The sequence below is a fragment of the Panthera pardus genome, unplaced genomic scaffold, assembly GCF_024362965.1.
Source record: "Panthera pardus isolate Hobbes unplaced genomic scaffold, ASM2436296v1 HiC_scaffold_17, whole genome shotgun sequence".
NCBI lineage: Eukaryota > Metazoa > Chordata > Mammalia > Carnivora > Felidae > Panthera > Panthera pardus.
This window is the reverse complement of record NW_026526732.1, coordinates 29934882-29962026: the sequence shown is the minus strand read 5'-3', so window position 1 is coordinate 29962026 and position 27145 is coordinate 29934882. Positions and strand designations below refer to the sequence as shown.

Sequence of the window (27145 nt, the reverse complement as noted above, 5' to 3'; positions counted from 1 at the left end):
AGATTTTATTTCTTGGAAATTACATTCTGAACCTCGGGTGCTCAAATGAAATAAAACAATACCCTGTCCAATGCTATGTGCTTGTTAACATCTTTATTATCTTACATAGTGGGTCAGTAAAACATACTTGCTAGTTTTCATGGTGTGGTTTTTAAGTTGGGCTGAATAAAGAATCACTGTTTAATCTAAGTAATTTTTTTCCCTTTCTTCCCATATTTAGTTCTTAAACACTTCTGGTAACCATGAAAACTTAGACTTGGAAATGCCTTCTTTAACTTCTACCCCTCTCAATGGTCACAAATTGACTGTTACAACACCATTTCATAGAGACCAGACTGTGAAAACTCAAAAGGAAAATACTATGTAAGTCCTTGGTTCAAGAATAAAATTATTTCCCCTTAGTTACCTATATTTAATTAATGGAATACAGTCCCCAATGTCTGATCCATTTACATGTACATAATTTTACTGATCTACCTGTAATGTACATAATCATGTATATTCCCACATTGAATATATCTGTCTTGGACATGTGACAACTACCTAGAGGTGGCGAGTCAGAGGATAAACTAGATTACTTTTTGTAGCTCACTTCAAAATGTTCTATACATACAGAGGTAGTCCTTATATAATTTTTCTGTTCAGTTTTTCTGTTTGCTCAGTAAGGCTTTTCTTTCTTCACCGAAGACAAGATTTCCTCCTTTGCTCTCTGATTACAAAATTCAGAATAACAGTGGTATGGTTCTGTACTTAGTTCATATTTTTTTAATCTTATGTTTCCTTTTTGAAATTTATCTGTTGGTAGGACTGCTTCTAAAATCCCCACGGATATTATATGATCAGAAGCCAAGGAGTGATGCCTCCCACATATTCAATAAAGGGCTTAACCAATTCAAAGAAATGGCAGAGAACATCAATAAAAAAATTCATTCTTACTATTTCCTGTTACAATAAGTACATTTTAAAAGGTGGTTTCCTATGTCTTCTGTGATGAGCCTGTTTTAATGAATAGATAAAATTTATTTGTAAATGACATCAAACCTTTACCATGTTTATGGCCATTAGAAAGACCTGGAGGCACTCTGTGTATCTTCAGAACCACTAAAGAAAGATGAAGAATATTTTAATGCTCTTAGTCTTGGGAATATAATACTTTTAAATATTTGGAAATATGTGATGTATATGTTATCTTTTTGTTAACAGTACACATATGATTAAGTCACATATCCAATTGCGTATCAATTATAGGGCTTATTCAGTATAAAAATATTATATTTAATAGGTAGAATGATGTAAAAGGGCATATGTTCTTTCATACTGAACCAACCCTTGTTTTCCCTTTAAAGTTTTAGAACTCCAGCTATCAAAAGGTCAATCCTAGAAAGCTCTCCAAGAACTCCTACACCGTTCAAACATGCACTTGCAGCTCAAGAAATTAAATATGGTCCTCTGAAGATGCTAGTAAGTTTTAGCCAAGTTCTTGAGGTTAGCTGGTGTATTAATTACAGACAGAAATTTGCCTCTGATGCAAACATACCCGCTCTTCCTTGCAGCCTCAGACACCATCTCATCTAGTAGAAGACCTACAGGATGTGATCAAGCAGGAATCTGATGAATCTGGAATTGTTGCTGAGTTTCAAGAAAATGGGCCACCTTTACTGAAGAAGATCAAACAAGAGGTAAACATGAGATCCTTGGGATCAAGAAGGAACAAGATGCGAATCCTGCTCCGTCTGTTCCTTGTGGGCACGGAACGTTCCTTTATACGTCTGGCATCAGTACTGGGTAGCAGCACTGCTTTCCATACAAGGTTTGCCTGCAAGATGCGGTTAAGAGGTACTGCTAGACTGTGGGCATCTAACCTTTCATTTGGGAAGCCAAGCCACTTCTATCTACTTCATGTGTGAGCAGAAAACATGTTAGAGAGGATAAAGGAGAGAGAGGGAAGCAGCTTTTTACTGTACTGTTTTATCACTGATACACAGATGGATAGATAAATAATACACCGACTTTTAATTTTCAGATGTCATGGAGAATTGAAATTTATATTAAAACAGTAGTATCTAACTTCCAGCATAAAAGAAAAACGCTGTAACTTGCAGGGATCCAAGTCTTAGCTTGGTGGCAAGAAGCATTTCCAGCAGGTAGATACCGTGCCTCTTGAATTTATTTTCATATTAGGATTAATATTTAAGAGACTGGCCAGAAATTTACTCTTTTTTTTTTTTAGCTTTATTGAGATATAATTGACAAAATTGTAAGACATTTAAAGTATACAACATGATGATTTGATATATGTATACATTGTGGAAGGATCACTGAGTCAATGGACATATCCATCACCTCAAGTTTATCTTTAACTTCTGCTCTCTTAGCAAATTTCAGTTCTACGGTACAATATTAGCCATGACAGTTCCCATGTTACACATTAGATCCTCAGATATTGCTCATCTTACAGAAATTTACCAACGAGTGCCAACGTTCCATGGGAAGTTCTAGTTCTAGAAACAACAAAGCACTTCCTGTTTGCTTTCAGGTGGAATCTCCAACGGATAAAGCAGGAAACTTCTTCTGCTCCAACCACTGGGAAGGGGAGAGTCTGAACACTCAGCTGTTCACACAGGCATCGCCTGTGGTGGATGTGCCAGTAAGTACACGCCCACGTTATGAGATGTTGGTGCCTCGCAGAATTCTCCATGTGGCATGTGAGGCTACTGTGGTTTTAGCACTATTTAATGCATCATATTTCTGAATATTCTCCATTACATGTTTATTTCCTTATGATTCCTCATGATCATTAATGTTGAATGTAGAAATTTTGTTTCTGTGTTGGAAATTCTTTTTCATCGCAGATTGTTTTCATTATTTATTTTCTTATGATTTGAGAGTCTTTGCCACTTAAAAAAATCCGTGGCGTGAAGATATGTATTTCCGTGAAAACAGAATGTTAATCTTTGCATTTTCTTCTCCTTTGTTTATCTGTCTCCCAAATGTAGTATTTTCTCCTTGTTACGTAGTCTCCTGTTTGGTTTTGTGCAGCATCTAACATAATGCCCGTCAGCATCTATAGTAGATGCCCTTTATTGTTCCTATTATTGCATTACTTTGGTTGCCACCATTTTTAAGATAAACTTTATTTTTTAGAACAGTTTTGGGTTCATGGCAAAGTTGAGCAGAAGATACAGAGATTTTCCACATACCCCTGTCCCCACACGTGCATAACCTTCTCCATTATCAACATTCTCCGCTAGAGTGGTACGTTCGTTACACTTGATGAACCAGCACTGCTGACCCTTTATCTCCCAAAGTTCATAGTTTATATTAGGGTTTGCTGTTGGTGCTGTACATTCTGTGGGTTCGGACAAATTTATGCCATGTATCCACCATTATAGTTTCGTACAGAGTAGCTTCACTGCCTAAAATTTCTCTGGTCCACATATTCATCCCTCCATCACTCCCCCACTCCCTCGCCAACCCCTGGAAACCACTGATCTTCTTACTATCTCTATAGTCTTGCCTTTTCCAAGACTTCATATAGTTAAAATCAAACAGTGTGGAGCCTTTTCACATTGGCTTCTTTCATTTAGTAATACGCAGTTTCCTCCATGTCTTGTCGTGGCTTGAGAGCTCCTTTCTTTTTAGCACTTAGTTACCACTAAGTAATTTTTTTGTGTGTGTTAATCTTTTTAAAAATTTTTAAATAATGCACGGCTGTCCTTCATGGAGAATCAGAGCTAATAACAATTGCTGATATTTATTCAGAATATACTAAGTGGTAGGTACTCTTCTAAACGCTTTAGATGCATTACTTCATTTAAGCCCCACAACAGCCCTGCAAAGTCGGTAACATTATCATTACCATTATACCAACTGGGAAACAGGCACGGGAAGGCTTAGTCACTTACTTAAGACTACATAGCTAATAAGTGATGGTTCAGAGTTAGAACTCAGAAAGTCTAGTTCTAAATTGCATAGTTTAAAAAAAATTATTTGAAAAAAAGAGAGCAGGTGCATGAGTGGGGGAGGGGAAGAGAGAGGGGGAGAGAGGATCCAATGTAGGCCGCGCACTGCCAGGGAGGAGCGGAATGCAGGGGTAAAACTCACAAACTGTGAGATTGTGACCCGACCTGAAACCAAGAGTCAGATGCTTAACTGACTGAGCCACCCAGGCACCCCTAAACTCCACACTTTTAACCATCATACTATACTGCCATTAATTGATAACTCTAAAATATTTCCATACCAATGTATAAAATAAATAGCTAACTAGAGCTTAGTAGATCTTTCATTTTCAAAAGTATGGATTTACTGATTCCTTTAGCAGGTATTTTCTGAGTGCCCATCTCCCACCTAGAACTATATTAGGACCCAAAGCTTTTTGTTGTAGTGGTGTGTGCCACGATGGGATTAGGGTGAGTACTAGCTAAGGCCTTCTCGGAGCTCGGTGAGAAGAGAATTTCTGGCAGATCCCTGCCTTTGTTCCTGCTCATACGTATCACTTCATAATAATCTCCTGTCTATGGTGTCGGAATGTGTCGCCTCTCATATTCTCCACTCTCATTTAAATTTCAAATTGTTCTTTCCCTTTAGAATATTCTTACAAGTTCCGTTTTAATGACGCCAGTATCAGAAGACGAAGACAATGTTCTCAAAGCATTTACAGTACCTAAAAACAGGTCCCTGGCGAGTCCCTTGCAGGTAATTACTATTCCAACATTGGTGTCTTAAAAGCCATTCACTGAAACACTGTCATCTTGAGGGTTTTTTTTTTTTTTAAGACTTTAGATACAGATATAGATATAGCTTTTAAACAACTCTTGATGTCTAAAAATCTCCTAAAATTCCCTGTTGCCAGTCATCTGAGACATACTAGAACATTTTATTAGAGCAGGTTTCCAAAACATGATGAAGTGACACATTTCTTACTGTGACTGAGGGCGAGATCATGGGTTACATGTCGGTCAATATTTCTCTCTTCTCTCTTAAATAGTTTATACAAAGTTTATTGGTATAGTTTTCTTTTTATTTCCAACTTTTTATTTTTTACACTCAATTAGTAAGCCATCAAAACTCAGGCACTGTTCGAATTTTGGATGAAGTTTGAAATTAGCTGGTTGGAAAAGAATTACAATATATTTGACTATCAGAATAAGAAAGTCAGCTGCCAGTGTTGTGTGGCTAATCTGCAGTTGACCATCTGCTGCTGGGTTTTAATATCAAAAGAGATTTCCCTTGTAACTCTGAAGTATGTGTATGTTGATGAAATACAGCAAATTCCAGATTAATCCTGAGCCAAATGTAAATAAGAATGCAAATTTACTCCCCTAAATTATTTAAAGCGGTTCCCAACATTAAATAGCCCGATATCCAGCCACCTGCAGAGCTCACTTCCCCCACCACCCCTTTGAGCTACACCCAGAGAAACTTCATAAACCCTGGAGCATAAAGAGAACCTGGAGTCTGAAGGGGAAAGTGCTGTTTGTACTAAGAGTTAAAGGCACTGAACTAGGTTGGCTTGCTTTGAGAACTTGCTCTCTTTTTTTTTCTGTTTTTTTCTTTTTCTTTTCTTTTTTAAGGGCTTCCCCATCATTGTGGCAGGCTTTCTCTCTGCAAATTGTGAGAATCTTAAAACTTCCCCATTTTAAGTATTTTTGATATCTGGCATTATAGTTTTTAACTAATGCAAATGTAGCTGGAAGGGCTATAGGCAGGCACATCTTGTTTCTTAATTCAATGAGGTTGCTTTCCTGTTGCTTCTATCTGGTCCAGCTACTTTGGTGAGAGGTGATGGTTGACTGGAGTGTAGGACACAGAAGAGGGAAAGCCAGTGTCTAAGGTGGGGGATTCTGGAGTGCTCTTGAGTTAGTCAGGGTTGGGTAGGCCACCTGTGGAAAGACTCAGAGTATCACCAAGAATTGGGACAGGAGGAAGAGAATGAATTCCACCAAGGTCGAAGGGAGACACAGAAAGCAGATTAGAAGCATGTCAAGGCAAGGGTCAGCTCCTTCAAAATTTTACCTTGCATTGATCCTGGCTCCAAAAAGGCCATGCTTTCTTTGTTTTTCTTTCCTTCTTCCTTTCCTAAAAACTTGGCCCTTGGTTTCCAGAACACAGAATTTGATTATTGCTGTTAGTACAGTAAGCTAGAGTAAACCTTACATATATTTTATAACCTAGTTTGGGATTCAACCTATGTAAGTTGTCTAATTTTTTATCTTAAAGTTCTTAGTGCTATTGCATTTCATAAAAATGATCAGTATGGAACTTTATTCTCAGCATATTTATATATTACTTAATGGAAATAGTAGTTATCTTTGAAACTCAAAATTAAGTAGTAGCCCTGTTTTATTAATCTATATTTTCTACCATATAAAGGAGTCATATTTGGTACTCTACAGATTGCTAATATCTATATATTGGGATTAAGCCATTCACATACATCATGCTGTGAAGGCAAGACTCGTCAATTCCATTAAATGGAATAATTGAGATCCAAAAATTAATTTTAGAGTCAGTGCTTCTGTCTGTACTATAGGGCTTATTGATTTACACTGCTTAAATATATCTTACTAATCTGCTACAATAGATAACTAATTCATTTTAAGAAATCCTCATTAAATGAGTTAATAGTACACACACACCACATATTTCCATTGTTTTGTGTCATGGAGATCTAGCTTCTTAGGTCATAGAAGTATGTGATTTCTAAAATGTTTTAAATTCTGTGATAAATATTGGAAAATTGATCAAGTGAATCTAAATATTTAAACAGATGCTGTTTATATTTCATATAATCCTGATTCAACAATATTTACATAGGTTTTTATGTGATTTGTTTTGTTTAGAAGTTTTGCTTTATCATATATTTCCATTGGTAATTCAATTTGACCTAATCAGGCAGATTTCTCATTTCTCATGAAATTTCTCATACTCTCATGAACAGTATTATTGAACAGATGCATTTCTTACATGATCTGGCTATTCAATTTAAGAGTACTTAAGTAACCTATCACTTTTGTACTTCGTACTTAAATCAAATGTTGAATGGGATTTTAGCCATTCTAGATATTTTTATCATAGTGCTTTTAATTAAAACAACTAAATATGAGTCATAAAATATTTTTAAATTTTGATACTTCTTTTTTTTAATGTTTATTTATTTATTTATTTAGAGAGTAGGGACGGGACAGGGCAGAGAGAGAGAGAGAGAGAGAGAGAGAAAGAGAAAATCCCAAGCAGGCTCTGCACTGTCAGCACAGAGCCCAACCTGGGGCTCAAACTCATGAACTATGAGATCACGACCTGAGCTGAAATCAGGAGTTGAACACTTAACTGACTGAGCCACTCAGGTGCACCCAAAATTTGATACTTCTAAAATATAAAATATCTGCCACTTGTACAGGGCAGTTGGATTGTCTATCCATCCAATAGTCTAAATAACTTAGGTATAAGAACAGTTTATTGAAGACTAGTAATTCTGTGTTCTGTCATTTCAGTGTTAATCATCCCTGGCTTAATTATGACAATCACGCTTTAGACAGAGCAATTACTATTTTTGAGGCCAATATACTGGAGCTGCACAATTCTAGCTTCTGATGTACATAGAAATGCACATGCTTATACATAAATATGTGTAAATTACATTTAATATTTTAAAACTACAAATGTAAGAAGCTATGAATTGGCATTTTATTTTGACAAATTTCAAACATACATGGAAGTATAGAAAATATTCTGTGATTTAGATTTAACAATTATTTACATTTTGCCATATTTACTTCATCTATTTTTATGAGGCATGTTAAAATTCCAGACAGTATGACATTTATTCACATATGTACTTCCAGATGTATCTCCAAAAATAAGGTTGTTTTCATAGATAACTGTCATCACACATTGTTATTTATAATAATTCTTTAATATTCTAATTCTCAGTCTGTATTTAAGTTTCCCCATTAATTCAAAAAAGAATCCTTTTATTATTTGGTCAGATTGAAACAATTTCACATATTGCATTTTTAAAAAATGTCTATTTATTCTGGGGGGAGAGAGGGCAGAGAGAGAGAGGAAGAGAGAATCCCAAGCAGACTGCATGCTGTCAGCTCAGTCTCCCAAACCGTGAGATCATGACCTGAGCCAAAATCAAGACTTGGACACTTAATAACTGACCCCACCCAGGCGCCCCATTCACATTGCTTTTTGTCTCTTAAATCTCTTTTAATCTCAGACCAATGCTGTCCAATAGAACTTCTGCAGTGATTTAAATGCCCAGTATGCTCCTGTCCAATGTGATAGCCAGAATTTTCCATTTTATTTAATTTATTCTGTTTCTACTTAATAGGCACATTTCCTTCCTCTTTTCCTGGAATTAACCATTTCCCCAAAGAGTTCTGATCCTTTCCGTGGGAAACGGTACATAGAGACCAAAATCAGGGTGCTAAATATATCCATGTGTTATGTGGGTTTTCTTTGAGAAATAATGAATTTTAGTAACTCAGAACTCTGAGTTACAGTTAAATTATAAGGCTTACATAGAGGCTATATTAGCCATTATGCACAAATAATGTTCTATTTGTTTTTAAAATGATTTATGCTAATTTCTTTCCAAAAGGAATTTGTAGCAGCTGCACAATCTTATAATTGTTGGATGTCTTCTTGTTTCAAAGGTGCTTTAATTTTAAATTGTAACAGTAAACAGGGATTCTTATAATAAAAATGTTCTGAGCCATTTTTGATATTTGTGTCTTTCATGTAGCTCAAAATATGTTGAGATTTTCACATTGGGCCATTGTACCATTTTTCCTATGTTGTGTAGGGGTAGAGGATGGAGTCTAGAAAATTATCAGATTATCAAGTTTAGGGAAATAAAATCCAGCTTAGAAAACTTGCAGTTTGGGACAGGAAAGAGATTCATGGTGGAACACGATTCTGAAGTTACCCTGAGAGAGCCTGAGGCAGACGCACACATCCACACACACCCACACAAAGCTCCCTCCTCTGCAAGGAGAAAAGCGCTGCCTATTTTCTTCAGCATGCTTTCCATTTGCTTTCCATTTTGAAATAAATACATTATGCTGATAAACATTTCTTGAGGTAGACATTTCCATTGGCAGATTCGAAACTGTACTTAAGTTATAAGCCTACTGAACTTCTGTATTTTTCTCTTAAATTATAATTTCCTTTTATTCCTATTTAAGACCCGAGTGTAAAAGATGTATTCATATGCTCTCTTTACTCACTCACTTTCCTCTTTTTTGTAACCACAGAATGACAGCCTTAAATTTTAATTTCCTGACTTGGCTTGTCATGGCCTTACTTTTGTAAAACAGTGAGTTTAATTTAAGTGAATTTCTTAAGCTATTATTATTTAAACACATTTGCACAACATCAAAGAATCTTAAAATATTGCAAGCAAACGAAACTCACTTTTTCAATTCCATGTGGTTTTGATTGCTCCTATCTTTATATGAATTGTTAATGAAAAAAATTTTTTAAATAGGGCAAACCCTTTTGGTATGATCACATTGCTGAAGAGCACAATAAACTAACACGCAGGCAAGAGAAATCTGGGTTCTACTCTAGAGTCCACCATTTTCAGATTGCATGATCTTAATTCATTGACCTCTTCAGGACAACATGTTCTCATCTATAAATTGAGGACTGTAGTATAGTATGTCCTCCTCTCATCATACAAGGCTGGTAGGAAGTGGAAATGGATATAATATTGGTTCCAAAATGGCAGCACAGCTGTCCATGTACATTGGTGGTATCTATTATTAGGCAAAAGCTGTGCGCAGTCTCTCAGAAAGGAGGCCTCATCTTTGGCCAAGTCTTCTTGCCCTGTGGTGTGCTATTTCCTCTAGCACGTTCTTTCTCATTCCTTGTTCCACTCTCACAGAAGTGTGTCAGTGGGTCACCCAAAGAGATAGCTGACTCAACTGATGCCTGAAATAAAGGTAGTCAGATCTCTGATGGGGATGAAACATCTGGTTGATTGGTTTTCTCTATTTTTCTGCTACTTGTGTTGGCATGTCAACAGACATGGAAACCATCTGTCTACATGTGACATCTGTCTTTCTGGGCATTTCTTAATGTAGTGTGCTGTTGTTGACCTGCTTTCCTGGATACCCCTGGACTCATTTGATTCTCCCTTTGGGCCACTTTTTTCCACCTGCCCCAGCAAGAATTCACGTAGCTGTTGGTAGTATTTCAGCGACCTGCTTTCAATATATGTTATAAATTAAGCAAGTTTGCTGTGTACAGCTTTTGGGTCGTAATAGGAAAGGCCAAATGAGGGAAGAAAATATATCAAGGTCAAATTCAGAGTGCCCTGCCCCAGACATTACAAGATGTAGATTTTTTGTTTGGTTCGCCTTGGAAAACGCTATGATACTGACTCTTCCATGGGACAGCAAAGATAGAATTGCTTTAGAGAAATTTGGCACTCGTCTTAATCTTAATAGTCTGAACTAATGTATCACTAAGGAAAGAACTATTTTCTCCAAAAATTGTGACACCCTAGGTTATGCGACATAAGCTGTGTGTAAAGTCTGTAAACATGTGAGATGAAGAGACCCTCGGAGACATCTAGGACAAACTCCGGACTGGGGAAAAGTCCGTCCACATTAGCAATAGTTAACTTAGGCTTGGGTGGGCAGTAGAGGCACTGGTGGATAGGGTAACCTCCAATCACTGTCTGGACCTTTAATTCTCTAGTTTTTAAGGCTCTTTTCTATGACAAGTTAAAAATCCCGAAATTGGGGGCATTCCACTGTTTTGTGCAGACATAGGGAAGCAGTCGTGCATGAGAAAAGTTGGGTAGCCATAGACCTTGCCTTACATTTCTTCTCAGGTTTATCTCTGACTTTTAAGATACAGCAGCTTTCAAGATTTTTACATTATCTCTTATAATTGATACATCTTTAGAAGATGCTCTTTGGGGAATGAATTCTGACTTTTAGAATTTTAGTCCAGAGTAAGCATTTTCTTCAGGTGAGTTAAATAGAATAATCAGATAATTTTTGTCTTTATTCTTTAGGACACCATTCATATCTGTTTATTATTTAAAAACAGACCAAAAGAAAAATCCAATGCCATCTCACGAGTTGCTTTGGTTTGACAAAATCATTTTTTATGACTTATGCAAATTTTTTATTAGGTCTGCAAATTGTAAAATGCATACCTTGCCAAGGTTTTTGACATGAGCAGCTATTGTGTGAAGCTGCAATATAATATAATAATAACAGCAGTTGTTCAGCATGATTAAAAAAAAAAACTATATTCCAAATGAAAATGTGAAGATAATCTAATTCTGACAGAACACCACCTGTGGACATGGTCTTGACTCATTTTATTTCTTCTGTTTTCCACAAAGGATCCCAGTATTTGTTTAAAGTGCCCTAGCAGGATATCCCCTTTAAAGCTTTGACAGTCTGTTTGCAGTTCACTTCTGCCCGGGAGCAATTAAAGGCACATTACAGGATAAACAAGGTGACTGTCAGGTGAGAGGAGGAGAATGTTCCCTAGGATTATTAATGTTGAAATGAATTAGGGTAGAGTGACAGGTCTGCATTCACATAAGAATTCATGGACAGAAATCCTTAATTCTTATCAGTTCTTTAGTGTAAATGAAGCTAAAATTTAGGAAGGAATAGAGACGCACAAAGATAACAGATGACAGTATTAAAAAATATTCTTCTAGCACAAAGACATTTAATCCCCCTTTGTCAAAACTATTCTGTCTGCTTGAAAAGTTGGCCAATGGCCCCAGGGTTTCAAGGTAAAGAGAGAGAAGGAAATAGCAAAAGAGGAGGCCACTGTCATTTCAGCTGTTGGACCTGAACACTTCTTTTCATACCTGAGTCCTTGACCTTCTGCTCTGCTTCAACTCTCACCGTATAGGTCTGTGTCTGTTCTGACTGGATTTTTCTTCACTGTTGCAAGGAGTACTCAGAGAGTGCAGAAAAGGAGCTGGCACACAATGACTACTGGGTCCTGGCATTTGTCCACGCTGGGAGGTTCAGGTCTTCCAAGGGGCTTGCCCTCCTGAGACTCTGAGCTCCAAGGCGCATATGCCCCCGGGATGGTCCATTTTCTGGAATTCGATTTGTTTCTTGGAAAAATCCATTCTTGGCTTAGGAAAAGTTGACTGTTTGAAAAGTTTCCTCAAAAGACTAATTAAAAATGTGTGATTTAAAAAAAAATACTGATCTTGTGTTGAATATCTGGCCCTGGAGAAAGAGGCAAACATGAATAAAGTGGTGGGCCATGTGGGCCATCCAGTAAGAACACAGTCAAATTTCAAGTTGAGAATATATGAAACTGATAATACTCAGTATTCAGTTCTCCTGAACAGATTCTGGGAATCCTGCATTAACTTAAGTACTGTATGGCCAAGGATCAGAATTTGACTTTTACCAAGAGACATGGTATTGTATTCACACGAGATTGTTTTCACATAGTATTTTAAGATAACTTGATTTACACATTTCGAAAATTAAGTTTGCATTAATTGAAGCACCACTAAAGTAGAAGAATTCTTAACCAGAGGAAAATAGAAACGTTTGTCCTTTCTTCTCATTTTTATCTCCAACCTCAACTTACATTCTCCTTTCCACTCCATTCATTCGCATGTGTTCTCTCAAAATATGTATTTTTGGGTTTTGTATGTATCTTTATGTAATTTGGATTTGCATATAAGATATTAGTATATGAAGATACTTCCTTCTGTTTCTTTACTTGTTTTTTAATTAATTTATTTTTTTTACTTGAGGTGAGGGGGGGGTAGGGGCAGAGGGAGAGAGAGAATCCCAAGCAGGCTCCACGCTCAGTACGGGGCCCAACACAGAGCTTGATCTCCCAACCCTGGGATCATGACCCGAGCTGAAATCAAGAGTTGGATGCTCAACCGACTGAGCCACCCAGGCGCCCCTTTACTCACCTGATTTTTTAGATCCATGCACTTTGTTCTGTGTGCATCATCGGTTCTGAGCACTGCACAGTACTTCATGGAGACATCTGCCATGTTTACCTGTTCACTCTTGAGTAGTGATATGTCACACTGCGACAGTGACTCCAGATGCAAGCTCAGTAATTGAAACGGTAGCATCAGCGTTTTCCTTTTTTTAATTGGGTGTCATGTGTCAATGGGTGTTTCAGTGCTGCACCGAAAATTTAGCAAAAACACGTAGGCAGCCAACTCAACTGAAATATGAACTCTGTATGGGCAGATATACACTAGAGAAATATGGACCTTTAGTCCACTTGCTTGAACCTAGAGAAACATCATTTATTCAGAACTATTTCAAAGACCCTGGTGATTTTGTCTAGGAAAAGATTAAATGTGACCTAGTGGCAGAAGTCTGCTCCAAAAAAACACCTGTCATCTTTGTGATACACAGCTCCAGGAAAATATTATAATAATCCGTCTTGCTATGTAGTATTTCAAGTTATGTGTTGAACCTCTGAGCCTTCAGAGCAAACATATGTAAACTTGGACAACTTTGCCTTGGTGGTGAGACAGCATGGCAGACTGGGCAGAAGCCGGGAAAGCCGGTTTGCGTCCTCTGAAAGCTCACAATTTAGAAACGTGGCACCGTAAGCCTTATGTCACTGCAACTTTGTTCCAGCCACTAGGCTGGGAAACCCCATCACCAGACAAATACCACATTCATTCAGAATTACTCCTGTTTGCTACAAAGTCTGATGACTTCGACTCCCCCTGCCCATCTAAATGCTTCTTCCTGCAATCCCAAGTCCACTGAGCCGCCCCCACTGTTTTCCACTGTGGAGGATGCTAATGGAAGCAGCATCTTACCCTCAGTAGGGACCTGCTTCATCACTTCTTAGCTGGGTGTCCTTGAGGATGTTGCCTAAATTCTCTCTTCCTTTAAAATTGGCCGGTGTGTAGAACAGGTGCACTGACTCCCACCTGTGCCCCAGGTATTTTGTGTAAGAATTAAAGGAGATGAAACCTGTGAGACACTGGGCAGCATGGGTGGCACTTGCTAAATGTTGCACTTGACCCACTATATCTCTTTCTGTCTCGCGGTCCCTCCCACAAGCAATGTACAAATTGCAGCTTCCTGGTTCTTTTGTGCTCTCTCTCCACCCAGGTACACTCCTTCTTTCTCACTGCTCCATATAAATCCGCCTTTTCTCGGGGCGCCTGGGTGACTCAGTCGGTTAAGCATCCAACTCTTGATCTGAGCTCAGGTCGTGATCTCGAGGTTCCTGGGATCGAGCCCCACGTCGGGCTCTGCGCTGACAGCACGGAGCCTGCTTAGGATTCTCTCTTTCCCTCTCTCTCTGTCCTTCCCCAGCTGGCATTCTCTCTCTCGCTCGCTCAAAATAAATAAATAAACTTTAAAACATGAATAAATGAATCTGCCTTTTCTTGCCATTTCCCAGGCAATTCCTCATGGTGCCACCCTCTCTTCACCTGGGAGGGGCACCACCAACGTCTTACCCTGCCCATTACTACTCCTCCTGTTCCACATCTGTTCACTCTGTCCCCTAAAGGACACTCTAGAGAGCAGAGAGGCCTTTCCTGTCTTCTTTTGTCCCATGGAAGAATCGCTCTTAGATGTCAATTCCGGGAATAGTTGCGCTTTGACTAAACCGCTGGTTTAGTTTTGAGCTTAGGGACCCCAAATCTTACATCTGCTTGAGTTTCTGTTTACCTCTGCGTTGACGGCTGGACAGCTCAGAGACCAGCTTGAGGCTTACACCCAGCTGGTGCGCTGTACCTCATGACAAGTGTTTTACGTACAAATCTCACCCAGATCATCGTGTTATTTATTTTTTCCCCGTTTCCCTGTGACCCTGCCTTGCCCACTGTTTAAACCCTGTTATCTTATATTTATATTGTAATTATTCTAAATCCTTTTGGGAACTACGTAGAGCATAAATAGCACATATTTCAGTGGGAAGCAGTATGGAGGGAAGGCAAGAGCCAGGGCTGTGCAGAAGACAAACCTGGGTGCAGAGCCTCTCCACTCCTCACCCTCAGTGAGGCTTTGGAGGGTTATCTCCACCCTGGGTTTCCATTTCCTGCCTGACTGAAGACAGAACGTACCTCCCCCTCAGGGGGGTGGTGCCGTGTAAATGAGATCATGACCGTGAAGTGCCAAACACTGGCTGCCTATTAGATACTAGTTCCATCTGTGTCTTCCAGTGTGTCTATCCTGGTGAACAGATATTTCTAAATTAATTGATACTTAATTGGTATCTACAAAATAGATACCATGTTTAGTAGGTGTTAATTGATTCCAGCACCTCCAGGAGCTTCTTCACTCAGAGGACTGAAGCACTCACCAGTTTGCTTCATGAGACACATTAGGTACCTGGGGGAATTATGCTCCTTTCTGTCTCCAGCGTTGTAAAATCGCCCAAGAGACAAAAGTGGGAAGTGTGCAGCCGTAGATTATGGTATCGTTTGAAGTGGGGTTTTCTCTTAGCAATAAATGATATCTGGCCCTTAATAGCACGTCCGAATGCTGGGGGGCAGAGGGTTAAGATTTTATCTGACAAAGGCTCCCTGGTAACTGCTCTTGCCATCCCGAGGTCAGAATTCTCTACGCTGGTTCTGCTGGGATCGGGAATCCTTTGTGGGCTCAAGTATGGGTTTCCTGTCTGACCTTGCCATTGCCCTCTTTTTCCCCCATTAGCCTTGTAGCGGTGCCTGGGAGACCGCATCCTGTGGAAAGACAGAAGATCAGATGACGGCTTCTGGTCAAGCTCGTAAATATGTGAATGCCTTCTCAACCCGGACTCTGGTCATGTGAGACGTTTCCAGACAAGCATTATGGTTTTCAGAACACTTCAAAAGTTGACTTGGGATGATATATCATTCCTTCACATGAAACTTTTCATGAATGGGAGAAGAACCTATTTTTGTTGTGGTACAACAGTTGAGAGCAGCACCAAGTGCATTTAGGTGGATGAAATCTTATGGGATTTCACCCGACTAAAAGGAATTTTTTAAATAAATAAATAAATAAATAAATAAATAAATAAATAAATAACAGTCTTACCTAAATTATTAGGTAATGAATTGTAGTCAGTTGTTAATATCTTAATGCAGATTTTTTTAAACATAAAATGATTTATCTGTATTTTAGAGGATCCCACAGACCAGTATTTTTTTCCTGTGATGGGGTTGTTGAAATTTTTACACAAAAAAAAAGGTACTCCAATATTTCACTTTTCTCAATCACTAAACACAATGCATTACTATAAATGTTGACTTAATACCATGGGATTATTAATCAAGATTGTAAATGCTCATTTATGGTTAATAACATTGGAGGTACATTTATTGTACTAAACCATTTTATGAGTTCTTGTTGTTGTTGTTGTCAGCTTGCTTTAAAAATTATTACTGTGTGAAATAGTTTTATAAAAAATTATATTTTTATTCAGTAATTTAATTTTGTAAATGCCAAATGAAAAATGTGTTTTGCTGCTATGGTCTTAGCCTGTAGACGTGCTGCTAGTATCAGAGGGGCAGTAGAGCTTTGGACGGAAAGAAAAGAAACCTGGTGTTAGGTAATTGACTATGCACTAGTATTTCAGACTTGTTAATTTTTTATATATATATATGTACTTTTTTTTCCTTTTGTAATACCTTGGAAAACTGGTTTGGGAGATTTTGCATTTGTTGATGTCATTGGTTTTTTTTTTTTTTTTGGTTTTTTGTTTTTTTTTATTTTTTATTTTTTTGGTTATTGTTGGTTTAGAAGAACTCGCATTGCACTTCTTTACTTCTTTTTTGGGAGATCTGTGTTGTTGATGTTCTGTGTTTTGTTTTGAGTTCAGCCTAACTGTTCTTTAATTCAGGGGTTATGTGTTTGATCAGCGTCCCCGATGGTTTCCAAGTGTAAGGTCTCAGAACTGCCACACAGAACCTGTGTTCGCAGCTGGGGTCGAGAGCCTGGGGTCTATAGCCAGTTGCTGCCTTAAGAACATTTGGTGCAAGATGGCCGGCACTGAACTTTGATATGACAGTGTACTTACTGCCTTGTAGAGAAATAAAGCTGTGCCCTTATTTTACTTACTTCTGGCTTCTCTCTCGTGATTGTGGACGACAGTTATACTTTTAAGGAAATGGAGTGAACCCGAAGCACTTTCTTAGGTTAATAATTTGTGCACCATCTGAACCTCATGTGAAGAAGCCAAGAAAGAAGAACAAGCAAACCAAGTTCAGTAGTTTAGAAAATCATCACGTGCAGAGTGGCAGCTGGGAGGAGTCTTGCAGAATGTATTAGGGTTCCAGCAGCATGTGCACTGGGATAATGAGGACTGATACCACAGATGTGGGTGGGGATAGGACGACCACGGGGTTGGTGCATGCACCTGGGTGGGTAGAGGCCTGAAGGACACTGTCACCTGGAGAGGGGCAGTCATGGAAGGCAGGAGCCCTAGAGAAGAGTCATGACCTTTGAAGACCTCACAGGGAGAGCGCCGAGGGCAATGCTTGACTTTCCTTCCATCCCTTCCATCTCTGTCAAGGGTCCTCGTTCACAGAACCAGCCAGAAGCTAGAAGGCAAGGGAGCACTTGGATGTAAGGTCAGTCAGCCTCTGAGGACAGAGCCCGAGAACATTGACCTGCTGGGGCAAGGGTAGGGCATTCCAGCCGAGTCACCCATTCGTTTCACCTCCCTGTGTTACAGATGAACCTCTGCTGGCCTCCCTCTCTGCTCACCCTTCTTTTTCCTGTGCTACAATAGCCCTCTCACCTGGACGTCTTACAATTTCCTCTAGTCACTCTTGTCCAACTTAGACTTTGCATTCTCACCTGCACGATGCACTTGGTGTTCTAGAGCCAAGGATTTATTATCCCAATACCAGTCTTTAGGACTATTTAGGAAAAAAAAGAAAGAAAGAGTAAAAAGACTGTTTAGTATTCTCCAATTGTCTTTTTTTTTTAATGTTTATTTTTTGGGAAGGCGCCTGGGTGGCTAAGTCAGTGGAACATCCGACTTCGGCTCAGGTCATGATCTTGTGGTCCATGAGTTCAAGTCCTGCATCAGGCTCTGTGCTGCTTCAGATTCTGGGGAGCCTGCTTCAGATTCTGTATTTCCCTCTTTCTCTGCCCCTCCCCCATTCATGCACGCGCTCTCTCTCGGTTTAAATGTTTAAACGAATAAACATTTAAAAAACATTTTTTAATTTAAAAAATTAAAAAAGTAAATATTTTTGAGAGAAAGGGCATGCAAGCGGGGGAGGGGCAGAGAGCGAGGGACAGAGGAGCCAAAGTGGGCTCTGCACTGACAGCAGCAAGCCGGACGCGGGGCTCGAACTCAAGAACATGAGATCCCGGGGCGCCTGGGTGGCTCAGTCAGTTAAGCGGCCGACTTCGGCTCAGGTCATGATCTCGCGGTCCGTGAGTTCAAGCCCCGCGTCGGGCTCTGTGCTGACAGCTCAGAGCCTGGAGCCTGTTTCGGATTCTGTGTCCTCCTCTCTCTGACCCTCCCCCGTTCATGCTTTGTCTCTCTCTGTCTCAAAAATAAAAACGTTAAAAAAAAAAAAAAATTAAAAAAAAAAAAAAAAAAAAAAAGAACATGAGATCCTGACCTGACTTGAAATCAGGTGCTTAGGCTTAACTGACCCAGCCAGGCGCCCCCTTTGTCTTTCCGAGAGGTAATAACACATCATCCCTAACACAGTGTTTTTATATTCATGAACTCTCCCAGTATGTTCCGAGTGCTACTCTGCCCCTTACTGGCAGTTCAAAGTTGGACAGGTCACTGACCTTTCTGAGACTCTTTGATTCACCTGTGAGATGAGTTCATTCCTACAATGAAGTCTTGTTGAGTAACACGCTATACAAATATTTGTTGTTACATATGCTTTCTGTAATTAAGTAATGCATGCCATCTAGTGTGTCAAATGTTCATCTGACTGGTGATGTGCATTGCTGATTACAGAGTTAAATGCAGAGGTCATATTGTAACTATTAAATTAATGGCAAGAGTGAAATCAGCATTATGCAGAACTGAAACAAATATTTACCATTCTGAGGGGCACCTGGGTAGCTCAGTCGGTTCAACCTTGGCTCAGGTCCTGATCTCATGATTCGTGGGTTCGAGCCCTGTGTCGAGCTCTGTGCTGACAGCTCAGAGCCTGGAGCCTGTTTCAGGTTCCGTCTCCCTCTCTCTCTCTCTGCCCTTCCCCTGCTTGTGCTCCGTCTGTCTCTAAAATAAATAAACATTAAAAAAAAAAAATTTTACCTTTCCGACAAGTACATGACCTAGTAACTAGAAACTAAAAACTTGAACTAACGAAAAATAGTGCAGATTTAGGTTTTATGTACAAATACTCACGCTCGTATAACACCCATTTCATCAGCATCTCTAAGACATTTGTCCTGGCTTTTTGTTTTTAATCATTCTCCTTTCTAAAGCAGAGATTCAGGCAGTAAAATATATGGAAATAACATTTCTTACTACTCAAAGGAAAGGTTGTTCTTTTGAGTTCTTGTGTGTAAAGCTTGTGTCCACATGTGTACATCTGGAGAACAGGAGAGATGCTGAGAAAATTCTGATTGTCTCCCAGCTGATAATGGGATTAATCGTTCAAGATGAGACAGAAGTGCAGGGAAAATTTTCTTTGTTTCTTTAGAAATTGTAAAATACTAGAACTGGAAGGGACCTTAGACATCCTAAGGGGCTTCCCCTGTTTGTCACACTTAGAGGCCAACCAACTGATCAGAATTGAATTCAGACTCTGCCTTTTATCAGCTCTATGACTTTATGTAAGTTTTACTTTATCACCCCAAGCTTCATATTATTCATTGTATGTTTTACTTATATAGGACTTTCTTGTGTTAATAATTAGTGCACCAACTGATACATCTCAATGTTGTTAGGTATTACGAAGATTATTGCATGACAGAGTAAATGCGTTCTTGCATCTTTGTAAAATGTTGCAGTGCCTGATTGGGGAAGTCACTGTGATGACTTATGATCAATCAGAGAAAAAAACATGTCGATTACCTAGCAACGGAGAAGGGAAAACCACTGAGGCCCATGTCTCTGATTGTGTTAAATCTAGTCTTCATATTAAAACTAACTTTAAATCTAAGTTATATCCTCTCAAAATATTCCTAACCATTCTGAGATGCCACTAAAGATATGTTTCCCCTTCCTGTACAAATGTTTGTGGGAAATATGGGGGCATATTTTTCCTCAAACTTGTTTGTTTCTAATCTGAAAAAGAAAACCAATAGATAAAATATGATGTGTAGGTCTCTTACACTGCACTTAAAATACACGTTTGTTGCTTGTTTTTTTTTTCTCTAACCTTTGCCATTATAATTTTCCCCCTTATTCTCCATTTTTTAGAGAGCAGAGTTAAAAGGAAGTCAGCTAAATGCAAAGCTCTTTTTAGGGGCACCTGGCTGGCTCAGTCAGTAGAGCATGCAACTCTTGATCTCAGGGTTGTGAGTTCAAGCCCCATGTTGGGTATATGGATTACTTAAAAATAAAGGCATTTTTTCAAATTTTTTTAATGTTTATTTATTTTTGAGAGACAGAGAGCGACTGAGCATGAGCTGGGGAGGGACAGAGAGAGAGGGAGAGAGGGAGAGACAGAATATGAAGCAGGCTCCAGGCTCCGAGCTGTCAGCACAGAGCCCAATACAGGGCTCTAACTCATGAGCCGTGAGATCATGACCCAAGCTGAAGTCAGACCCTTAACTGACTGAGCCACCCAGGCGCCCCCAAAATAAAATCTTTAAAAAAATAAAATGCAAATCCCTTTTTAAAAATAAAGTTGCCTTATATATAATTATATGTAGTGACTTTGGGAACTGCAGCAAGATGAAACTGAACTATACATTTTAAGGAAACTGTACTTTGGTAATAAATAGGCAAGAATTCTTTTTAATTGACATTTAATGTAAATATTCTTGCTGCTGACGTGGAAATTGGGGAGATTGATATTTGCCGTATAGACCATATTTATTCAGTTAGTACCTATTGCGTATTTGAGTTGGGGTTAGAGTTCAGAACATAGCTGAAAATCCCTGGACAATGGGAGCTTACATTCTGGAGGGAGACAGGAGTCAGTGGATAATTACGGTGGGGTTGTAACAAGAGTAAAAGAGACAAGAGAGCACCAAATCTAGACTTGGAGGAGCAGCACAGCTTCCCACAGAACTGCCATCGAGCAGGACTGATAACACCGAGATAAAGCAGGGTAGGAATTGGGGCGTCAAGGTGAAGGTAGCATCTGAAATTTCCTGGAGGAAAAAGACCCAAATAAAATGACTTGTCTTACTTTAAATTCATGATGGCAAACTGCAAAAGGGGACTCAGGCAATTCTACTACCTGAGGATATTCTCTGGTAAAGTCTTTTTCTCAGCTCAGAACATCCGCGAGAAAAGAGAAGCATCCCATCTCCCCACATCAAAGCCGTCCACAGACCAGCACATGCCAAAGTCCTTTCCTTCCGCCTTAACATGGATGAGCACTCCCAGCTGCAATCAGGGGCCAGCCCTTCCATTTGGCCTCTGCAAGCTTGTATTCTTCTACTTTGTCCCCTCCAGGGCCTCATCCTGCAGATAGGATCTTTCTCCTATATCATAATGTCTTCCTCTCTCCTGAATCACTCTTATCACATTAACATGGTCTACATCTCCCAGCAGTAATATCACCATGATACAGCCCCATTTATCTGTTCTTCATCTCAGCAAAACTACTTCAGGGATCTTCTATGGTCATGGGCACCACTTCCTCATGTTGTCTTCTCCAGTGGTCCACACGGTATGAACTTTGCCCCTATTCCACCATGTTTGCCCTTGTCAGTGTCACTGATGGCCTCCATGTTTCCAAAGCCTTTGGTCATTTACAGGCCTCATTTTACTTCAGCTATTGGCAGCCTTCTACAGAATTGACACTCCCGCTTTCTTGAGCCACTTTCCTTTCTTGGCTCTAGGGTACCACTCTCCCGGTTTCCCTCCTTCCTCACTGGTTTCCTCTAAAGACCAAAAAGTCAACTGAGTAAGCTTAAAAACCTAATTGGCTTTATTCAAACAAATAGAAGGGAGCTCCAAGGAGTTGTGGAAAGTAGAAAGCTTCTATAGGCAGAAATGGGTACGGGGGTGGGGGGGGGGGTGTCTGGCAGCTGCAAGACAAAGAAGTTATTAGCAAACGTTTCAGGCAAGGTCATCTTCCCTCAGGGGGAGAGGCAGGAGGTCTCCTCAGACAGATAATGCAGATGACCTTACTGGTGTTGATCAAGAAATCCCAGACTAAATGGTTTAAAATTCCACTCCTGGGAGAGGTTGAAACAGCAATTAGGTTATTAAGTCTTGATCGGGCTTAGCATAAGTGACTCATTTTAGGCCTATTGTTTCTTTTCTTTTTTTTATTTTTTTATTTTATTTTTTATTTTTGAGAGAGAGACAGAGAGACAGAGCACAAGCAGGGGAGGAGCAGAGAGAGAGGGAGACACAGAATGTGAGGCAGGCTTCAGGCTCTGAGCTGTCAGTACAGAGCCTGAGGACGCAAGGCTCGAACTCACAAACAGTGAGATCATGACCTGAGCCGAAGTCGGATGCTTAACCAACTGAGCCACCCAGGCGCCCCAAGCCCGTTTCTTTTTAACACAGTTTGATACTTTCCTCCTCTTGGCCTCCAAGTGGTCCTTTCCTCCTTCCTCTCCATCATTCTTCCCAAGGGACTTTGTTACCTCTGTTGCTCTAAGTATCATCTTTATCTTTAGCCCTGACCCCCTTCCAGAATTCCAGATTCCTGTATTCTATTCCATAACATCCTCCCCATATAAACTTCTTAAGTTTAGTATGAACAAAATGAGGCTCATAATCACTCATTTCTTCTATTTTTCTCATTTGAAATCATTCTCATTTGTAGTAATTAGCCCTCATTTCTTCCATTTCTCAAGCCAAAAGAACGTTTTTAAATGTTTATTTTTTTTTGAGAGACAGCAAGAGAGAATGCAAGCAGGGGAGGGACAGAGAAAGAAAATCCCAAGCAGGCTCCACCTTGCAAGGCCCAACATGGGGCTCAAACTCACAAACCGTGAGATCATAACCTGGGCCAAAATCAAGAGTTGGACGCTTAACCGACTAAGCCATCCAGGCATGCCTCAGGCTAAAAATTTGAGCGTCATCCTTGACTTCTCCCTTTACCTTATCACCCCTCCTTACACCCAATTGCTCACAGTGACCTGAGTTCTATACCTTGAAATTATGCCACCTTAAATGTGCCACATTTCTTCATTGTCAGTAATGACATTGTTAGTAATGCCACAATGCATATTAAGTGCTCATGGTAGAAGGGAGAGGGAGGGAAGGGTCCTAGCAGAGGGAAAAATAGTGATGTCTGAGAGGTCAGAGTGAGGAAAAAATGAAAGGGAAACCTGGGGGACCAGGAAAGATATGTGGCCAGAGAAAGAAGCCTATAACCACTCTACAAGAGTTTGAGTTGTGTCCTTAGAGATAAAGGGAATCATTGCATGTTGAGTGGCTTTAGACAGGGAAATAAGATGATTAATTTATACCTGACTTACATAAATAATTCTGTTCAAATCCCTTTTTTACAGATAGGATAAAATGAAACTTCAGTTTAGCAGAGCCAAATGATTGCAGGGACTAAATTTTATACTCAGCCAGTTGGGTTTTACATAGTACATTTCCTACTGTGTCTTAATTTCAAAGGAATGTGCTTTAATCCCAGAAAATCCTATTGAGAAATACCTTTTGCTCTGAAGTTAACAAAGACTAATTTCTTTTTTTTTTTTATTTTCATAAAGGCTATTTTCACATTTTATAGTATATAAAGAAACTAGTACAGGAAAATTTACATAAAACACTTTTTTCCTTTAAGAGCAGTATCTTTTCAACCAATAATCAATAATTTATCTAAATTATTGTCATTTTCCTTGTCATCTTCAAAAGCCAAATCTTCCATTGAATTTTTAACATATGGTGTAATTCTTGCCCAATAAGGAACCCTGACAATATTTGTTCTGGAAGGTGTTCTCGGCTTACTTTATAGTTATTGTATTTTACTCTGTAATCTAGAATACATTCATGTAGTCCAGTGATTTTCACACTTTTTTGGGCATCAGAAACACACTGTGAACTTGTGTGATTCTTGACCTTACTCTTGGGGATTCTGATTCATAAGTCAGGTGTTGACCTAGGAATATCTTCACAAGCTTCCAGGTAATTCTAATGCAGGTGGTCTGAGGGGACCACACTAGAAACCCTGTCTTAGGACAAACTTTTTTAGTCTCCCAAACCCTGTGCCTTCTTTATTACAATCCCCATGGATTTCAATTCCTGTGGAGCACATAATTCTTCATTAAAATGTACATTGGTCTATAGAATATTAGAAAAATATTAAGCCCATAACTATAAATAGAGTTTCTTAAATCCAGGGAATCATTCTATTACAGATATTGGTAATTAAGGCTGAACTTGGCTGTCAGATCCATCTTTTGTTTAAGTTTTACAGTATGTGGCAAAGCATAATTTTACTCACAGTATGTCCAAATCTCTTTAAACATATGGCTCTATTGCATATGACCTATCAAAACGGAATTAATAGCTCAAAAAGTTTAGTTCATTTACAAAATACAAAAATACCATTCCCATCCAGAAGTCCCTTGTTCTAAACCAGTCTTTAATCAACTTGCCAAATGCTTGTTCAAGTCACTTTACACCTCTCTACTTTGGAATTTCTATTTAAATGGAGGAAGTGTTTAATCTTGTATATAGTTACAAAGCACACAGAGGTTCTCAGATCAAAGACAAATAAAATTCAAAGAAAGCTTCAGTAGCTCAAAGACATTGAAATCCTAAGGACAGAATAGTGAGGTTTTCCTGCTGGAAAGCATCCTCTGAAATGAATTTGTAAATTGACAAGTTATCCTTGACTGTGTTTGGGGGCAGATGTAAAGGACAGAGCTGGTGTTGGTTTTCAGTCACTTCGCTAAAGAATGTAAATCCATCCACCTATAATTTAGTGGTCCCAGATACCTAATTATGGACAGACTCCTCACCTTCCCTTCTTTGGTTAGTTTCCAAGTCAGTGAAGCAGTGACCAAGTATATAGCCTGCCACACACTGGGATGGTACACGTTGGCTTGGGCAGTAGCCACATGACTTCACGTGGATCATACCAAATCCATTCCCCTTCCCAGTTGCAAATCTGCCCCAATGAGAAGACATTAGAAACATGTATCCTGGTTAAACGTAGTGAATGGAGGACATGAATTAATGCCACTCCATCGGGAAATTGTACCAAATGACAATGAAGGGGGAAGTAAGGAGCACAAATATAAAAGTCAAAGAGAATAGAAAAGACCAGGTACTATTACTTTTTTGGCAAGAACCTAAATTATTCACGTATTCTACAAATATTTATTGAGCACTTCCCATGCCAGGCAGAATTCAAAATTCTACAAATCTGATATATGTAATTTTCAAATTACTCACAGAGCAATATTGTCTTGGATGCCCCCCAAAAATACCAAGAGAATGGTCTGTTTCAGATTTCCTATTTTATTAGCCATATTTCTTTAAGACTAAATGTCTTTATTCATGTTTTAACATTTCTGACATCAGGTGTGTCTTTAACATAGTTTGATTTTTCTTTCTTTGAAAATTGGTATTAAGTCCATAGAGCCCTGTACTTGATGACACCATAAAATAAAGGAAGAGCTTGAAACTTAAAATCAGAATATCTGAAAAGACTCCCTAATGTTTTAGGGGCACTTGGCTGCTTCAGTCAGTGGAGCATGTGACTTTTGATCTTGTGGGTCATGAATTCAAGCACCATGTTGGACATAGAGTTTACTTTAAAAAAAAAAAAGACTCCGTAACTTTTTACTTATGAATTTTTTCTGAAACCCACAGGGGTTCAACCTTCACAAATTTTGACCACTTTTCCCAGGCAGATCAGAGCCACATGCTTAACCATGGCTCATGGGTTGATGCATGTCTAAACCATTCCAGGGTGGGAATGTTCTTTTACTTTCAGTCTCTAACCCAATATCCAATGTGTGGAAGGTGTTTAATACATATTTGGAAAGTCCATGAAAGAATATGAGTTAGCATCCCTGCATCATTATTCATGACCTACCTGTGACAGTGATCGAACACTTCATCTCTCTAGGTCTGTGTTTGCTTAGCTATAAAGTGAGTTTGGATGGGGTGCCCAGGTGGCTCAGTTGGTTAAACATCCGACTCTTGATTTCAGCTCCTGTCATGATCTCAGGATTGTGGGATCAAGCCCCACATTGGGCTCCACACTCAGTGTGGAGCCTGCTTAAGATTCTTTCTCTCCCTCTCGCTCTCTCCCTCTCTCGCTCTCTCTCTCCCATTACCCCCTCTACCAACTTACACACACTCTGTCTCTAAAATAAAATTTTTAAAAAGCTTAAAAAAATAAAATGAGTTTGGATAAGCTCAGCTATGGACACACTCCTTCCTGCTCTACCCATCTCCAAGTAAGTGAAGTCATTAAGCTGCTGCACATGGGAAACTACAGTGGTTTTAGAGGATTTATTTGACAAGTGTATATTGTTCATGAAAGCAATGTACTTGATAACTGCTGTCTGGATTATGTCTCCTCCTAACGCATATGTTGAAGTCCTAACCCTCAACGCTTCAGAATGTGACTATATGTGGAATAAGGACCTATAAATGGGGGCATAAGGTAAAAATGGGGGTAATAAGGTAAAAATGGGGTCATATATATAACTGTGATGTCCTTATATCCTTCTAAGAAAGGGAGATTAGGACTCAGACGCACAGAGTGACCATGTGAAGACATAGGAAGAAGATGGCCATCTACAAATCAAGGACAGACATCTTAAAAGAAACAAATGCTGCCAACAGCTGGATCTCAGGCTTCTAGCCTCCAAAATTATGAGAAAATAAATTGCTGTTGGTTAAGACACCCAGTATGGTACTTTGATATGATAGCCTTAGCAAACTGTACAATAACATTGGCTAATCACCAGTTGTACAAGAAGAGAAAAAAATTTCTACAGTTTGGGGCTTCTCCCATCTCTGTTCCCAAACCTCCCAACTGCTGCTTAAATGGGAGTCCTTCTATTCCAAGGAACTCAGCAATACTCTGTTGTGTCACCTAAAAGCCTTTTGATAT

At 39.3% G+C, this 27145-nt stretch overlaps 1 protein-coding gene across 2 annotated transcripts in view; it reads left to right on the top strand.

Annotated features, from left to right (window-relative positions):
- The window catches only part of MYB (MYB proto-oncogene, transcription factor), a 34143-nt gene extending 17087 nt beyond the window's left edge, over window positions 1-17056 (top strand). For both annotated transcript variants that reach the window (XM_019420506.2, XM_019420505.2), the window contains 6 exons: window positions 221-363; window positions 1347-1461; window positions 1554-1679; window positions 2537-2647; window positions 4591-4698; window positions 15669-17056. In XM_019420506.2, coding sequence (XP_019276051.1) covers window positions 221-363; window positions 1347-1461; window positions 1554-1679; window positions 2537-2647; window positions 4591-4698; window positions 15669-15785 — 720 coding nt within the window. In that variant the 3' untranslated portion in view covers window positions 15786-17056. The remainder of the gene's footprint in view (window positions 1-220; window positions 364-1346; window positions 1462-1553; window positions 1680-2536; window positions 2648-4590; window positions 4699-15668) is intronic.
- The last annotated feature ends 10089 nt before the right edge of the window (window positions 17057-27145 follow it).